The sequence below is a fragment of the Bactrocera oleae genome, chromosome 4, assembly GCF_042242935.1.
Source record: "Bactrocera oleae isolate idBacOlea1 chromosome 4, idBacOlea1, whole genome shotgun sequence".
NCBI classification, from domain to species: Eukaryota; Metazoa; Arthropoda; class Insecta; order Diptera; family Tephritidae; genus Bactrocera; species Bactrocera oleae.
In genome coordinates this window covers 946513-962728 of record NC_091538.1, presented here as the reverse complement: position 1 = coordinate 962728, position 16216 = coordinate 946513, and the positions used below count along the sequence as shown (strand labels likewise).

At 33.6% G+C, this 16216-nt stretch overlaps 6 protein-coding genes across 9 annotated transcripts; 3 read left to right on the top strand and 3 right to left on the bottom strand.

Moving 5' to 3' along the window:
• Positions 1 to 186: 186 nt before the first annotated feature.
• LOC106618646 (retinol dehydrogenase 12) lies at positions 187 to 2189 on the bottom strand. Its single transcript, XM_014236456.3, has 7 exons — positions 2133 to 2189; positions 1929 to 2069; positions 1706 to 1871; positions 1157 to 1254; positions 937 to 1093; positions 611 to 870; positions 187 to 553 (listed from the first exon to the last, which is right to left on the bottom strand). Exons 2-7 carry the CDS (start codon positions 1985 to 1987, stop codon positions 313 to 315), a joined length of 981 nt encoding a protein of 326 aa, XP_014091931.3. The 5' UTR covers positions 1988 to 2069; positions 2133 to 2189; the 3' UTR covers positions 187 to 312.
• Positions 2190 to 2498: 309 nt separating this feature from the next.
• Positions 2499 to 8136, top strand: pds5 (cohesin associated factor B pds5). Of its 2 annotated transcripts, none has more exons than XM_036374438.2 (14): positions 2499 to 2669; positions 3345 to 3508; positions 3565 to 3950; positions 4015 to 4222; positions 4284 to 4452; positions 4532 to 5273; positions 5331 to 5594; positions 5661 to 5754; positions 5812 to 6648; positions 6731 to 6867; positions 6944 to 7023; positions 7082 to 7353; positions 7415 to 7771; positions 7840 to 8136. In XM_036374438.2, exons 2-14 carry the CDS (start codon positions 3428 to 3430, stop codon positions 7933 to 7935), a joined length of 3723 nt encoding a protein of 1240 aa, XP_036230331.2. In that variant the 5' UTR covers positions 2499 to 2669; positions 3345 to 3427; the 3' UTR covers positions 7936 to 8136. The 2 variants fall into 2 exon arrangements, with proteins under 2 accessions (XP_036230331.2, XP_036230330.2); XM_036374437.2 differs by having other exon boundaries at positions 2499 to 2677.
• Positions 8137 to 8551: 415 nt separating this feature from the next.
• Positions 8552 to 10332, bottom strand: 128up (GTP-binding protein 128up). Its single transcript, XM_014236458.3, has 6 exons — positions 10137 to 10332; positions 9897 to 10020; positions 9661 to 9836; positions 9059 to 9597; positions 8870 to 8992; positions 8552 to 8813 (listed from the first exon to the last, which is right to left on the bottom strand). The coding sequence occupies exons 1-6, from the start codon at positions 10176 to 10178 to the stop codon at positions 8711 to 8713; spliced, it is 1107 nt and encodes a 368-aa protein (XP_014091933.1). The 5' UTR covers positions 10179 to 10332; the 3' UTR covers positions 8552 to 8710.
• A 257-nt stretch (positions 10333 to 10589) lies between these two features.
• Positions 10590 to 13177, top strand: sotv (exostosin glycosyltransferase sotv). Its single transcript, XM_014236502.3, has 3 exons — positions 10590 to 12151; positions 12208 to 12367; positions 12437 to 13177. Exons 1-3 carry the CDS (start codon positions 10681 to 10683, stop codon positions 12936 to 12938), a joined length of 2133 nt encoding a protein of 710 aa, XP_014091977.3. The 5' UTR covers positions 10590 to 10680; the 3' UTR covers positions 12939 to 13177.
• Positions 13178 to 13234: 57 nt separating this feature from the next.
• On the top strand, positions 13235 to 14642 carry LOC106618672 (uncharacterized). The gene is made up of 4 exons (XM_014236503.3): positions 13235 to 13341; positions 13398 to 13892; positions 13954 to 14079; positions 14130 to 14642. Exons 1-4 carry the CDS (start codon positions 13329 to 13331, stop codon positions 14285 to 14287), a joined length of 792 nt encoding a protein of 263 aa, XP_014091978.3. The 5' UTR covers positions 13235 to 13328; the 3' UTR covers positions 14288 to 14642.
• Positions 14323 to 16143, bottom strand: LOC106618673 (ADP-ribosylation factor-like protein 6-interacting protein 6). 3 transcript variants are annotated; one of them, XM_014236506.3, is made up of 3 exons: positions 15831 to 16143; positions 14653 to 14872; positions 14323 to 14592 (listed from the first exon to the last, which is right to left on the bottom strand). In XM_014236506.3, the coding sequence occupies exons 2-3, from the start codon at positions 14829 to 14831 to the stop codon at positions 14484 to 14486; spliced, it is 288 nt and encodes a 95-aa protein (XP_014091981.1). In that variant the 5' UTR covers positions 14832 to 14872; positions 15831 to 16143; the 3' UTR covers positions 14323 to 14483. The 3 variants fall into 3 exon arrangements, with proteins under 3 accessions (XP_014091981.1, XP_014091980.1, XP_014091979.1); XM_014236505.3 differs by having other exon boundaries at positions 15706 to 16141; XM_014236504.3 differs by lacking the exon at positions 15831 to 16143 and adding an exon at positions 14946 to 15530.
• Positions 16144 to 16216: the final 73 nt, after the last annotated feature.

Below are 16216 nucleotides of genomic sequence, written 5' to 3'. Positions count from 1 at the left end.
TATGGACGCTCGCTTAAAAAATGAGAAAAAGCTATAAAGTAGATTTCACACCACTTCATAAAAAACCATGTTATGTTATATGGAGTAGAATAAATACTGATTGAACTTCACGTCACTCTGACAATTTGTAGTTTGCATTTCCTTTTAAACAAGTCTATTTCAAAAACATATTATACTAAAAATAAATTGTTTAGCATATATTTGTAAATATTTATTTATTTTATATATTAGTTATACATATGAAGCTTCAGATAAATATTCATTTTTAAATCATAAAGACAATCTTACAAAATGTTGCCAAATTTATAATTTCTAATTTTTATTTAAACCCAACTGTATCAATTTCAAATTGATTAGACGCTCACTTTCATCCCACAGCCATTTAGCCAAGTCGTCATCTCGAGCGACTGCTGCAGTTTTTTTTGGTTTACAATCAGCAAAATAAGCTCCGCTAACTAATTCCAAGTCTGGATCCAAGGCTGCGTATATTGTAGTTTGCGCCCCATTAGGTGTGGTTTTGAAAAACGGCCATTTCAAAGCGGTTGCGATAGGCCTTTATAATGAATATTTAATTGATTTTAGCGAATGTTGAAATGAATATTATACATACCGAAAAAGTGGGTTTTCAATTATAGTATGATGTCTCATTAATTCAGATTCAACAACACCGGGATGTAATGAATTTATAGTTACTTTTGTACCCTGTAATCGCTTAGCTAATTCACGTGCAAATAAAATGTTAGCAATTTTACTGTGTGAATAAACTTTTGAAGGGCTGTATGAACGTTCACTAAGAAAATCATTTTTTTTAAAGGGTCCCATTTTATGCGCTAAGCTTGAGAGAACAACAATCCGACTGGGTGCAGATTTCTTTAGAATCAATATGTTAAACTTTGTTGAATAACATTTTTTTACTAATAATTGTACAATAAATACCTTTAGAAGATCAAGAAGCAAATTAGTTAAATAGAAATGTCCTAAGTGGTTGACACCAATCTGCATTTCGAAACCGTCTTGAGTAACCATGCGGGGACAATGCATAATTCCAGCATTATTTATCAAAATATCCAGTCTCGACTCGATTTTTTTATAGCTACAAATTTTTATTCCATATTAATAGATTCTGTCTAGTATGAAAAATGTTATATGTACATACTTATCAGCAAAATCTTTAATTGATTTTAGAGAGGCCAAATCAAGTTGCATGCCGAAAATGTTTCTGTTACAAGTATCTTTGATGAGTTCTTGCCGTGCCTGAAATGAACAAAATTTATTCGACTTACAGACTGTAACTTCCTTCAGCAATGCTTTGTATATGCTTACATATGTCGTATACAACACTGGGATGGGTATTAGACCAAACCAATTTTTTTTCATCTACGCTTTTTTCTTATTTAAATGTCTTTTTCTAATTTTGAATTTTTTACGAATTTCTGTGTTTGAGTTAAACGTAGATGAAGTCCATATTTTTACTTTATCAGGAACTTACATAACATAATTAATAATTATACAAAGCTCAATTTCAAAATTTGAAGGTTTGGAGGGCATTTTGAAATTTTCTTAATGACTCTCAATTCTCGAAAAAAATTTGTTTGGCCAATTACACAAAAAAAGTCGATTTTGTCGTATAGTGTAAAATTATAACATTTAGAATTTCAAATAGGAATAATTTGTTGGTTTGATTTTTAAAGATAGTAATATTCACCTTTTCACATTTTTCCATATCACGGCAAGCCATATAGATGGTAGCTCCTCGCTTAGCAAGCTCACGGGCAGTCTCTTTTCCAATGCCTGTGTTTGCCCCTGTTACAATTACTACTTTCCCCATGGCGGTGGTACTCTTCCGGTATTTGCCTCCTTGCATATACAACCTGTTAAAAGTTTGCTTTTGTCATTCATAATGTTAAATAGATCACATTATCAAATACCTGATAAGCCAAATCGCACCGGCTGCAATAAATAACCAAGTATATGGTATTTGCTCCATATCTTTATAATATTTGTACGCAATTATAACAACCAGTTATAGTGGAAATTTAACAACAGTTTTTTTTTATAAAATATGCGTCCTAGAATAACCTCAAATTAGTTTTTAAAGTAAGTGAACTAATACCCAAATATTTATTCCATACATTATAAAAAATGTAAAAATGATTGTTAATAGCCAAACGAAGTAAAGCAACGCCAGAGTTACACAAACGTTTATGGATATAAAGGTATTCAAAAAAATTACTCTAGCATAAAAATGCTAATGAGACAAAAACATTATTTTGAGATTTACTAATGATTAACACGGATATTCAAAATATTTCGTTACATTATTTAAATATTTAACTATAATTATAAATTATATTTGAAATCAGCGCTGAATATTGATGAATATTGTAGTTGCTTTTTGATGATTAGTGCCACCTAGAGCTAAAACTTGAACTTGTTTTGCAGAAGCGCCATCTACAACGGAAGTTTAAGCAATAGCGACGCCTCAAAAGATGGCGTTCGGTTTTACATTCGGTTAAAGAAGAAGCACACACGGAAAGAATAGCGTAAAAATATTGTGAAGTAATTGCGCGAAAATCTATTAACAATTTATACAAAGATATGCAAATTTCGTGAAAAGAAACAAGAAAAGTGAGCGTTCGATGTCTGCTGCAGAGCGTAATATTTCTTAAGTAAATATGTAAGAATAAAATATGTTTTTTTGTTGTGTATCAGTGGTAGTGACAGCCACAGCGGCAACTAGCGCTGATGTGAAATGTTAAGACGATAAGAAAATACAAAAAACGAGAAATATATGAGAACGAGCCGGTATATGAAGTATTGAAAATATCTTTCAGTGAAAATGAAATTGTTAACAATATATTTGCATTGTGTAAAAATGTAAAAGCAAAAGCAGAAGTCCCAAAATTGTGAAGCAGTATTTCTGATTTTTTTTTTATATATTCAGTGATGCCATTGCAAAATATAAAAATTTAATCTTGTGTTGGTTGATGAATTATTTGGTTTCAAAACTTTGTTCATAGTTAAAAATATAATCAGTGTTTTCTCGTGCTCTATACAGATAAAAAAAAAATTTATGGTTAATTATGTGGGTTCTGTAAAAAATAATAAAAAAATTAGTCGCATAAATTATCAAAAAATCTGATAAATATGAAGGAATTTGGTAACTCTGTTATCTTCAATAACTCGCGATATTTACATTCATTAATTTTTTTTCTTTTCCATTCGTTGTATGTTTTGCGCATGTAGCACTGCGTTCTTACAATAATATCAAATATATAAATAAATGCAATTCAGAGTTAATAACATTTTATTAAACAGTACATATCTTTATATTCCCCATACAGATTTTTCTTAGTATTCGTAAAAAAAAAACAACAAAAGTAGTCCGCTTTTAAACAAATAAATCGGCATATTTTGATAAACAAATATGACGGACGTAAAATATCCCTCAGGTTGTCGTCCGCTGACTGAGGATTTAGGGACGGATGAGCTTATTCGCAGACTTAAGGTAAGAGATTGAATGCTATTAAAACTCTTTGATTTCACAATTTTAACTTCTTGTAGACTCTAGCTCATGCGTTACAAGCTATGGGCCAAGATGAAAAACACGTTCCTGATTATATACAATTAGCACTGATGCTGGTAGATGAATACTTTCTACAACATTCATCACGCGATGTTCAACTTTTAGTGGCATGTTGCATTGCTGATATATTGCGAGTTTTTGCCCCCGAGGCACCTTATAAGGACCAGGACCAAATCAAAGCTATATTTATGTTTTTCATTAAACAGCTTAACGGTCTCAAAGATCCAAAAGATGCGTCTTTCAAGAGATATTTTTACCTGCTTGAAAACCTAGCCTTCGTTAAATCGTTTAATATGTGCTTTGAAATTGAAGATTGCCAAAAAATTTTCTGCCAACTCTTTGCTATGATGTTTAGAATTATTAAGTAAGTGTCCACATTTTAAAAGTATTATTCATTGAAAGTAATTGACATACAATTGTATTTTCAGCGATGATCACAGCACCAAAGTAAAAAATTTCATGATTGATATCATGAGTCCTCTTATTACGGAAGCTGACAATTTAACTACACCATTATTAGATTTAATATTGATTAATATTGTAGAGCCTCAAAAATCTGCTAACATTAACGCCTATCATTTAGCGGAGCAATTGATTCAAAAGACAAGTTACGCATTGGAACCCATCATAAAAATTGTACGATTTAAATATATTATATTGTATATTGAAAAAAAATTAATATCCTTTTTTTTTCTAGTTTTTTAACCAAGTCCTTATATTGGGTAAAATCGACAAAAATATTGCGATTACAGCAAAAATGTATGATCTCATTTACGAACTATATCAAATTAGTCCGAATCTGATGTGCTCCGTTCTGCCACAACTGGAATGTAAACTAAAGTCTACAACAGAAATAGAGCGGATGAGTAAGTTATCTTCTTCTAATTTTTTTTTTTCGTTTTATTTGAATTGTGAATTTATATTTTTTTTTAAATTCCAATACAGAGGCTGTATCTTTATTAGCTCGAATGTTTTCCGAAAAGGACTCACAGCTCTCAAAAAAACATACCTCATTATTGCGTATGCTCTTGGGTCGGTTTTGCGACATTGCTGCAGCGATACGCGTTAAGTGTGTACAATCTTCAATGCATTTTCTATTAAATCATCCACATTTGAGAAAAGATATAATCGACTGTTTACGCGCCCGTCAACATGATTCCGATGAAACAGTCCGCTATGAAGTGGTTATGGCCATTGTTGCGACAGCCAAAAGGGAATTTAATATAGTATGTGAGTCACAGGATTTATTGCATATTGTACGAGAACGTACGCTGGATAAAAAATTTAAAATTCGTAAAGAAGCTATGAATGGTCTGGCATTTATTTACAAAAGGGTTTTGTGTGAACCCAATGACCTATCGCTTGACTTAAAGGAATCTGTAAGTTGGATAAAAAATAAAATATTACATGGTTATTATATGCCCGGAATCGAGGATCGGCTACTTGTTGAACGTTTACTTATCACCTGCCTCGTACCGTACAAATTGCCTTCAGATGAAAGAATGAAGAAGTTATACCTCCTTCTGGGTACACTCGATGATAATGCTATGAAAGCATTTATGGAAATTCAAAAAAATCAAATGAAAACACGAAAAACCGTTAGTGATTGGGTAAAAATGCATCACACCAAAGAACTTACACAAAAAATGCAAAACCAACTTAACGTTAAACAGGCCATAATTTGCAAGTAAGTTTTCACATAATAAAAATAATAGTAAATTTTAATACAACTTAATGAATATAGGTTACTGCCAGACCCTCTTAAAGCGACTGAATTTATAGCGAAATTCAGCGTTAATATGCGCAAAGATGCATCTTTACTGCGTTATATGGAGATAATTTTAAAGCGCGATGTGTCTTGCAAAGAATGCGCTGACACTATGTCACTGCTTCTAAAGAAACTTGGAAATCCAATGGCCGCCAATTTATATTACAATACCGTCAAAATGTTGATTGAGCGTATTGCGTCGGTCATGGTAGATAAGGAATCAATCGGTATTTTAATAAGGTGAGATCATAGTTTTCATGAGGCAATTTGCAATTTTTTTTGATAATGCTAATATATTTTTTGCAGCCTTGTTGATCAATGCATGCAACGTGGTAAAATTGTAGAAGAAATGGGTGTACCCAGTGAGGAAGCCGGTGAACGTGGTCTTAAATTTTTATGTGTAAGGTTAACAACTATATTATCCTAGTTATGGCGTGCTAATCTTTCTTTCATATAGATGCTTTCTTATATATTTTCTGCGCATTTTTTCACCGATGAAACCTTAGGACACATGATCGCCTTATTAAGTCACGAGGAGGATTACGCTGCACCACTTATACTTAAGGCTCTCGTACATCTAGGCCGGTATCAACCCTTATGTGACATCAATCCAACTGTTTTGGAAGCACTGGCTTCAATTTGCAAAGACTTTGCATTAACAGGCACGGTGAAGCAGGCCAAACATGCAGTTCGTTGCATATTTGTTAATGTGCAAACTCAAATGGCTGGAAGTGCTGGCGCAGATTCTATCGGTCCTACAACAAAAACGCCTATAGTTCATCCAATATTTAATGAAATCATTGAATCTTTACGGGTTACCCTATCTCCACAAGATCCATATCAGCATACGAAAATTTGTACCCTGGGCCATATTGCCTACCATATGCCACAAGCCTTTCTCACTCCAGTCAAAAATATGATTGCAAGACGTGTTGTCAAAGAGTTACTGATCCAAGGCGTTTCTGAGACACGGGAGTGCGATTTGCCGGTTGGTGACTGGTGTAGCAAAGAAATATTGCCAAATGACACACTTTGTAAATTGGACGCTCTTAAAACAATGGCACGTTGGCTAATTGGTTTGCGTTCAGATGAGCATGCAGCACAGAAAACATTTCGTATGCTGATTGCCTTTATAAATCAGCGAGGTGATTTGTTAGAACAGAATCGCTTGTGTCCCGCCGAAAAATCATGGCTAAGACTTAGTGCTGCTTGTGCTATGCTGAAAATTTGCGAACAAAAAGGAGTTGGGGATCAGTACAATGCTGAACAGTATTTTAATTTATCGCAAGTCATGGTGAGAATCAGGAAATATATTTTTCTAAATAAATACTTATACACCATCAACATCAATGTATATCTCTTTCGCCTTTTTGCAGTGTGATCCCGTGTCTGAGGTGCGCGATATATTCGCTCAGAAGTTACATAAAGGTTTGGGCAAAGGATTGCCCAATAAATGCTTACCACTCGATTTTATGGGATATTATGCTTTAGTTGGTCGTGAAACTGAAAAAAGGTGCGCCCGCATTAACCTCAAATATTGCTTTCAGAAACAAACTTTATAATTATAACTGTTTGTTGATTCTATTTAGACACACTGAGGTCATTCGAAACTATGTGGAAATGGACGTTAACAAAAGGCGTGAATATATCAAAACAATAGCGGCAATCTGTACGTAACTTTTGGTAATTTATCACAAAAATATTTTTAAAACAAATTTAATTTATAGCGACGAAGAGCAAAAATGATGCGCAAACCGCTTACCTTTTACCTGATTTCATGTTAGCGTTTGCGATACCTGTTTTAGCACATGACCCAGCCTTCACCGACTACGAAGATCGTGTACAGCTGAAACAAGTGGAGAAATGTTTGCGCTTTATTCTTGAACCACTTATGATGAAGCGTGAAGCGTTCTCTTATAGCTTCTACGTAAATCTAATACAGATGATGAAAAACCACCAGGACACCACACCGAATGCAGAAGATAATTCATATAATTTAGTAAGTAAAAAGATAGTAATGATTTGTGAAAATTATATATATATATATATATATTATATAGAAAATGTGGGCAGCATGTGATCTAGCCCTGTACATAATCAACTCGAAAATCGGCGATAGCAGCACATCTTCAAATTCTTTTCCTGTAACAATACACTTACCAGAAATGTATTATAAACCTTTGGATAAACCAGACAACCATACAAAGGTATACATACCTTTAGACACTTACACATTAGCGTCAGGTCCAATATCTGCGGCGTCAAAGATAACCTCATCAACAGCAGTCTCAGCGCCGGTCGTTAAAAAAGTCAATACTTCGGCCGCCAGTAGTGCGAATCTTACATTGCGTTTAGTTGGCGATAAACGCACAGCTGATCATCTGCCGAGCAATGAAAACTCGCCAACTAATGCACAAGTGAGTAGAAATTGGGGAATAGGATAAATTAAGGCACGATTTATTACAATTTGTATTTTTATCCTTAGGATAACGCTGTGACATACGACGATAGTAGTAGTATGGCTGAGCCACCAGCCAAGCGAACGCGCGGTCCATTGAGGGCAGGAAAGACCGTTTCATAAAATCAATACAATGGCGTGGTCAAAAAAACCAGACGTCCATATTTACATCCCTCCTAAACCGGCCAAGCGCCTTGGAGCAATCATACGTACTATGCAGGGAACCGTAACAACATAATTAAATACATACACACCTATTCGTTACATTTAGTAACGGAAATTTGTACATTTTTAAAATGATAAAGAAATCCTATTAAATCCTTACTAGTAGGTGAATTTTTATTTTTCATTGTTAGACACACTTTTCCTGTTGCGTCTACATTTGGGGCTCAAAACAGCCGAGTCCAATATTTGTGTGTGTGTGTGTTTTTTTTTTTTAATCTATAACTGGGAGTCTTGGCCGATGTTATGGATTTGATTGCTATTCAGCCAAGCTTCTCGTAATCCCAGATTTATTGTTATGCCTCATTATTACAATTACACAAAGAACATAGTAATAAAAACAAATTGTTTCATTTATATACAATAATATAAAAGAAAAAAACAAAATTAATTTAGATAGCATTTAAGTATTTATGTATAACATATATGCCTCTAAAAATCACATATAAATATGCATGCAAACATACGAAACGAGAAAACTGGATTGAATATAATATATTTAAAAATAATTTCCGGCTTTGTTATCTCCCAAATGTGTATTGTATTTCCATGAAAATTTATTATTTAACTGCTATAGTTTGCTAACATTTTTTGAAGGAAAAATTACATTTTTATATGATTTTAAAACTTTTGACAATCGTATAATTCGTATATGTAAGTAACAGTTGCTGAACTTTTAAACCTTTTTCACAATTTGCACGACATCTTCATCGTTCAGAACATGATCAATGCCTACTTTTTGTGGTTGATGTTTAACAGAAGAACCCCAAACTAAAGCGCTAATAAATGAAAGCTTTTTAATAACAAATCATTATTTGAAATAGGAAATACTTACTATTTGAATTCTTTTGCAATTGAGCGATGCAGCTTATTACAAAAATCTTGGATACTTGTGCGTTCATTATGTAGTACAATAGGCGAATTATAGTCCGGAAGTTGACCCTTAGGTTTGGTGTAACTGTGAAAGAAACAAATTTGTAAATTGAACAATTGCTTAAATCCATAGTCTAGGTGTGTTACTCACATTCGAACCAGTTTGAGATATTCCCACATCATTTCTAGCAAATCGTCAAAATTCCAGCGATGATGCGCCGAAATCGGAACACAATGTGGGATCTTATAAATAACGTCCAGTTCTTCAATCGATATTTGATCAATTTTATTCAGCAAGTAAATACAAGGTATGTAAATCCGGTTTCCTTCAATAACATCAATTAAATCATCACTTGTTGCATCATATCGCAATGTTATATCGGCATTATGTATTTTATATTCAGAAAGGATAGTCTTAACTAGATCAGCATCCAGCTCAGATTGCGGTACCATACTATTAAGATTGACGCCTCCCTTATCTTTACGTTTGAAATAAATATTTGGAGGTTTTTTATTCAAACGAATACCAAAGCCTTCCAATTCATGTTCAAGTAATTTTTTATGTCCTAAAGGCTTAAGGCAATCAAGAACCATAAAAATTAAATTACATGTTCGAGCCACCGCAATAACTTGACGACCCCGACCTTTACCATCTTTCGCACCCTCTATAATTCCAGGCAGATCCAAAAGCTTCACAATAACAAAAAATTAAAAATATCATTATTAATAATTTAATAAATTTAAATGGGTTACTTGAATTTTTGCGCCCTTATATTTTATACATCCAGGAACCGTGGTCAAGGTTGTGAATTCATATGCTGCGACTTCACTGTAAACTCCTGCCAAGTTAGAAAGTAAAGTCGATTTTCCAACTGACGGGAACCCCACGAACCCAACTCGAGCGTCTCCAGTTTTTGCAACTTCGAAGCCTATAAAAACATTATATTTCTCCGAAATTATATACATTTATATCTAATTAATACTATTACCATCGCCACCGGCACCGCCGCCACCGCCTTTTGGGGATATTAACTCACGACGCAGCTTCGCTAACTTGGCCTTTAAAAGCCCCAAATGAGCCGATGTTGCTTTGTTTTTCTGGGTGCGTGCCATCTATGATTTTAACCCAAAGTTCCCATGGTATTGGTAAACATACATTCGTATGCGGCATATAATGTTAAGGTTAGTTTTTATTTAGTTTGCTATTTCACTTGGAATTTTAGTTTTACCTCGGATTCGATGGCAGCAATTTTCTCAAGTATTGTACTCATTTTGCCGTTATTTCTCCAAGCCTTTTATATTAAAAACTAGAAATAAGGTTTTCAATAATAAAGCTTTTTGTTGACAAAAAACCTTAATAACGCGTGGACAATCGACTGGAGTTCCATTAAAGAGATTTGTCGAATACAAAGTTGGAGACGTCAAATGTCAAAAATTAGAATTGTTCAAAAACATTGAACATGTTGCCAGGCTATGATTCATATATGAGACTCCAATTCACATACGAGTATACAATGTATGATATAACAATTAATATAAGCCAAATAAATTGATTAATAAAAGAAGAATGTATAAAATAATTTACAATAAGTTGAACATTAATAGAAGTAACACTTTCGTTACCATATCTGAAAACTTAGTATAATCGATTTATGTCTTTATGTTGTAGTGCTAACAAGTGGCATCACTAATTTTGTGTTGCAGGAGGTTCGTTGGTTGTGGCCACTGTGGGAAACATTGGTATCCTTCTAGCGACCACTAAAAAAGTTAGGAATGAAGAAATTGCTAATAGTTTTCAATCATCGTAGCGAACGTTTCCAAACATTAGTTTCGTATATAATTATATTGACTTTGACTATCTGTGGTGTTTGCATCGTGTGCAATATATTTAATTTACAGAATGAAGCTGGCCGAAACAACAATAAAGTTCCGCTGGATCTTATTCATGTACGTGAAATCTTGTTATCAAAAGACAGCGAGGAAGCACGCAACCGCGATGACAGTTGTAGAATGTGGGATTGTATAAATTTATACAAATGCGGGCAAAAAGGACATGACCATCTTTCTGTTTATGTATACCCCCTCCAAGAATACCTCGATGAGGTGAAAGGGGAGCCAGTTTCAATTCTCACCCGTGAATATTACCAAATACTTGAAGCGGTTGTACGAAGTCGATACTATACGCCAAACCCAAATGAAGCCTGCCTCTTCCTGCCAAGCATTGATACTTTGAATAGTAACTTAGTAAAACCAAGTGCAGTGGAACGAGCATTAGCGATGCAAAATTATTGGGATAATGGTGAGAATCATATTATTTTTAATATGATGCCACGAACCGATGGAAGTACTCTGAAAACTGATCGTGCCATAATGCTTGGAGGAGGATTTGATTCGTGGACCTATCGGAACGGATTTGATATATCGTTACCTATTTATAGTCCTGCACAACAACATGTGTCAGATTTATCGCCAAGATCAACACATTTACCGCGAAAAAATTTGTTGGTAATAATTTTGCCAAACGTGTATCCAAAATATCATAGACAAATACATTCATTAGTGGACGATAACCCAAGCGAAGTGCTAATGCTTGATAAGTGTGCTACAAATGGTATAGATTATACGTCAAAAAATACGTTGCGTTGTAATAGCAGTCGTAGTAAAAGTTTTGAATATCCGCGGGCATATGAGAAAGGAACCTTTTGTTTATATTCACATAGTGTAAATGCAGGTAAATCCGATTTAATGGAAATGCTAGCCTATAATTGCATTCCCTTGATTGCTGTTGATAATTTCATATTGCCGTTTGAGGACGTGCTTGATTGGACATTATTTTCGATAAGTATTCGTGAGGCAGAAATTCATTCTATAGTAAAAAAGTTGAGCAGAGTATCGCATACAAAAATTTTTGAACTACAACGTCACGGCCGCTGGGTGTACAATCGATATTTCAAAGATTTAAATACCATAACGCTTACATCATTGGAAATTTTGGAAAATAGGATATTCCCTCATCGAGCTCGTAGCCTAATGGATTGGAATAAACCAGATGATAATTATCGAAGTACTTTCAACCCACTATTTTTGCCGGTAATATCTCCCAAGTCACAAGGATTTACAGCTGTGATATTAACGTATGATCGAGTTGAGAGTCTTTTCACGTTAATTCAAAAGTTAGCTATGGTGCCATCTCTTCAGAGCATACTTGTTATTTGGAATAATCAAAATAAGATGCCACCACATTGTAAGATATACATAAGATTTTAAGTCTTATTACTTAATTGATCCATTCCATTTCAGTATCCTCATTTCCTACAATTCCGAAACCGCTAAAGGTCATTCAAACGCGTGCAAACAAGCTTTCAAACCGTTTTTATCCCTACAATGAAATTGAAACTGAAGCAATTTTAACGATTGATGATGACATTAATATGCTTACTACTGATGAACTGGATTTCGGGTAATTATTACGGATACTTAAATAATTATAATTGTCAACGAAACTTAAATACATTTCCTTTATTTTAAGTTACGAAGTTTGGCGAGAGTTTCCAGATCGAATAGTAGGATTTCCGAGTAGAATTCATGTGTGGGACAATGCTTCAATGCATTGGCGTTACGAGTCAGAGTGGACTAACCAAATTTCGATGGTTCTCACTGGAGCGGCTTTTCATCATAAGTTTTGGAGTCACATGTACACATATGCAATGCCTGGAAATATTAAAGAATGGGTGGACCAGCATATGAACTGCGAAGATATCGCGATGAATTTTCTTGTTGCAAACGTTACTAATAAACCCCCGATAAAGGTTACACCACGGAAAAAATTTAAATGTCCTGAATGCACTAATACCGAAATGCTATCTGCTGATTTAAATCACATGCGCGAAAGATCAGCTTGCATTGACAGGTTTTCCAGCATTTATGGTCGCATGCCATTGCGCAGCGTAGAATTTCGGGCAGATCCTGTACTCTTTAGAGATAACTTCCCTGAGAAATTGAAGCGATTTAATGATGTTGGGAATTTGTAAATAATACTCGTAAAAATGACTTTTAATGCATCGATTTATAATATTATGTAAAAAATATACTTGAATGCCATATAATTATGTAGTAGGAATGTAGATATACTCGTACATAGTATGTAAGAATAGACGATTAAGTTTAACTGAACATTTTGAAAATAACGTGTATTATGTATTGTTGGTGCATTTTACGAGCTAATATTGTGAATGAATAAAAACATTGCAATATTTAAATAAACAAGAAATTTTCAAGGCAATTAATATTTTATAAATACTTACAGCAACTCATACATACTGTAAATTGTTAAAGTTCCGTTACTAAACGTGTCTGAGAAAGAAAAGAGAACTTTGTTAAAACGGTAGATATTGAAGAAAAATCGCATAAATTTGAAGGAAATGTTTGCCTCCAGTAAGTATTCGTAGTATTAGAAAAATTGTAGAACATAAATGTGTACATATAATTAGATAATCGGAAGTATTTGGTGGAACCTGGTTCCAAACCATCTAACTCGTGTCAACGATTTGTTGCCGCTCTAAATGGAAAGCGTGAAACGGCTGAAAACTTATTTCATAAAAGTTTTACCTTTGACAAACCTTTAAAACAGATGAAGTTATCCAATGAATATTTTTTAAAAAAACCACAAACTAAAGGACGATTTAATAACACAGTCTTAACATCGAACGCACACCGAAATTCGGAATTTTTCCTCCTACCACTTCCACAACCAAAAGTCACACCATCGGTACAAATAAAGGGGAGTTTGAATAGAACCATTGACGTTGTTGTTAAAGATTTTCGCGATGAGCGCTTTGATGTACAAGGATCAAATTCTTCAATGAAAGAGTATATGAATTCATTCAAGAATGGGCGAAATAAAATGGCACTAGTGGGACGTGTGGACTTTTGTTTAAAAATTCATAAAGTGCACCCAACATTGGATGCCTTATGGGATGTTTACGGTTTGTTATGAATATTTAGATTTTGAAATTGTATTAATTTTACGAATTCGTATTTACTTAGGGCAATTAAAAAAAATAATTACTGGAAAACAAAGAGGAGAAAATGTCTTATTGTTGCGAAATTTGGATGGAGGACCAATACTTCTAAGTATTTATTATGACTTCGCGTTGGTTGGATTAGATTCAGGTTTGTCTGCCATTATTCAAAATTCTCATTTCTATAGTTACTTTCCCTAGGTTGTTATTTACGAGCAGTTGGTCGTTTTATTGGAGAAAATCGACTACATACGTTCAAACTTAAGAGGATCGAAGAGGAAGAGTACATGCAGTCGGTACGGTGCTTTAACCGAATTCAAAACGTTTCCTCCTTTGCGCTGCTACAGAATGGAAATTAGAATTTTCTTTAAAAACAATAAAACATAGTGAAATGTTAAATATATGAAAATAAGCAGGTATATTTGGTTAGTCATCTACAAAGTAGTATTACAGTATACTAATACTTTTCTGAATACTTAAAATAATTTGTACTTATTTTTTCAAATTCATTAATCATATTTTCTTAATGGTTACTATTCATGAATAATACTCAGACTAGTCTACACTACTGAAATCACAATACAAAAATATAGTGACTATTAAACCAGAAGCTAAAGCCATTATATAACCCAAATGTAAGGCACTGCGTCGTTCGCGGAGGTATCTATAAATGAAATAAAATAAAAATGAACACCAAATTATAGTAAATATAAATTTTTCTTACGTTTGTTTTATCGGTGAAAAGGGTGAAGGAGGATTTAAGCCTGGCACGTCGCTATCCAAATACACTAGCATATATGAAAAAAATGCTAAACAAATGCCACATATCATTGGACTGAGTGTTGCATAGACCTGGTGCTCATGCGCCCATCTTAAAACCTCCTGCATTTCTGTTCGCACCATCTTGTTAATGTCAAAAATATTCTCGGTTTTGGCGAAGTGTTCTATGAAGATAATGATAAATATAAGAACGGATATCCTTAAAAAAGTTAAAAAAAAGGTTTGAGCCTTATCAACCTGTGCACGTTATCGGTTTACTGTTTTTTGTCATTCGTTATGCATAATCATTTTCTATATTATCCAATTCGCTATGACCTTACTAGCCACACGAAGCTAGTTGAAACGCAATTACGCTAAAGTGCATACGTATATATGCAAATGCAATTATATGTTCACACTTATGTACTTATATATGCACATATATAAACTGTATTAGTAAAAGACTTTTCTGACTCTTTTAAAGATGGGATGTTTATAAAAAATATATGTACATACGTGTGTACATATGTGAAAAGGATAAACTGGAATAAATTGTTGAAAAGACAAGCTTATCTGACGGCTTAACCTTTGGATAGATAAGCATTAATGTTACTTCTACAATGAGAGTGAAAACAAAATTAATGATTACTAATTTTCAATAATAGCAAAAAACACAAATTTTCCGTTTAGTACGATATGTATGTATATATGGGTGTTAATATGTAAAATTTCAATAGGGCGTTGATGAATGGGGAATTCGTGAGATCATCGATACTTTTCGCTATTTATCTATTTATACATATGTATATCAATAATATCTATTTATGTACGTATTTAAATGCATGTACAGCTCTTCCGCTTATATACCTCGTTAACTAGCAAAATACAATTGAAGCTGCCAAATATAATTAATAGTTATAGAAAGGGTTGTTGAAATGATCTTGGATCAGATAATAATGCTAAATGATTTTCTCAGTATGCAAAAATTAGTAGCAATAACGTTTAGAAAATTACATACCCGCGACTATGACCATTTTAAACATTAAACAAAATAAATTTTAACCAATTGATATCCACAAATGCTAGGAAAGCAATATTTTCTAACTGCTGCCAATTTCAATTATTTTCTATTTTTCACTTAACATTTTTCATTTGGCTACTAAATGTTTTGTCCGATTGATGAATCTGAATCCCCTTTCGTTATTAGTGTAAGCTAAAATGAATTTGAATCTGTTAGTGCACCGACTGGCGGATAGTTCAAAATGGAGCAAACGATTGTCGTCGTTCGTGACGTCACCACATTTGTTTTGGAACAGAGCGCAGCACCCAAATGCTCTCTACAAACGTTTTTTTTTTGTTTTTGCAAAAAGCGCAATGTTTATTATTCGTTGTCAGACTTAATATATAAATTCTTCACAAAATATTTTTATACATTTTGCTACAAAAGTCTTCTTTACTGAAAAAATAACAACAATAAGCAAAAATAAAATGTAATGCATATGCTGCTTTTCGAATCAAGGTGTTATATT

Coding starts and splice junctions, on each gene's coding strand:
- pds5 (XM_036374438.2), top strand. CDS start 3,428: ATGACGGACGTAAAATATCCCTCAGGTTGTCGTCCGCTGACTGAGGAT. Junction 4,453..4,531: donor AACAGAAATAGAGCGGATGA/GTAAGTTATCTT, acceptor ATTCCAATACAG/AGGCTGTATCTTTATTAGCT. Junction 7,772..7,839: donor ACTCGCCAACTAATGCACAA/GTGAGTAGAAAT, acceptor TTTTATCCTTAG/GATAACGCTGTGACATACGA.
- LOC106618672 (XM_014236503.3), top strand. Junction 13,893..13,953: donor TGCCTTATGGGATGTTTACG/GTTTGTTATGAA, acceptor GTATTTACTTAG/GGCAATTAAAAAAAATAATT. Junction 14,080..14,129: donor GTTGGTTGGATTAGATTCAG/GTTTGTCTGCCA, acceptor TACTTTCCCTAG/GTTGTTATTTACGAGCAGTT.
- LOC106618646 (XM_014236456.3), bottom strand. CDS start 1,987: ATGGAGCAAATACCATATACTTGGTTATTTATTGCAGCCGGTGCGATT. Junction 1,094..1,156: donor ATTAAAGATTTTGCTGATAA/GTATGTACATAT, acceptor AAAAATTTGTAG/CTATAAAAAAATCGAGTCGA. Junction 554..610: donor ATTGAAAACCCACTTTTTCG/GTATGTATAATA, acceptor TTCATTATAAAG/GCCTATCGCAACCGCTTTGA.
- sotv (XM_014236502.3), top strand. CDS start 10,681: ATGAAGAAATTGCTAATAGTTTTCAATCATCGTAGCGAACGTTTCCAA. Junction 12,152..12,207: donor AAATAAGATGCCACCACATT/GTAAGATATACA, acceptor ATTCCATTTCAG/TATCCTCATTTCCTACAATT. Junction 12,368..12,436: donor ACTGATGAACTGGATTTCGG/GTAATTATTACG, acceptor CTTTATTTTAAG/TTACGAAGTTTGGCGAGAGT.
- 128up (XM_014236458.3), bottom strand. CDS start 10,178: ATGAGTACAATACTTGAGAAAATTGCTGCCATCGAATCCGAG. Junction 9,837..9,896: donor CGGCGGTGCCGGTGGCGATG/GTAATAGTATTA, acceptor ATGTTTTTATAG/GCTTCGAAGTTGCAAAAACT. Junction 8,814..8,869: donor ATTGCAAAAGAATTCAAATA/GTAAGTATTTCC, acceptor TTCATTTATTAG/CGCTTTAGTTTGGGGTTCTT.
- LOC106618673 (XM_014236504.3), bottom strand. CDS start 14,979: ATGACAAAAAACAGTAAACCGATAACGTGCACAG. Junction 14,873..14,945: donor TAAACCGATAACGTGCACAG/GTTGATAAGGCT, acceptor TTATCTTCATAG/AACACTTCGCCAAAACCGAG. Junction 14,593..14,652: donor TTTTCACCGATAAAACAAAC/GTAAGAAAAATT, acceptor TTTCATTTATAG/ATACCTCCGCGAACGACGCA.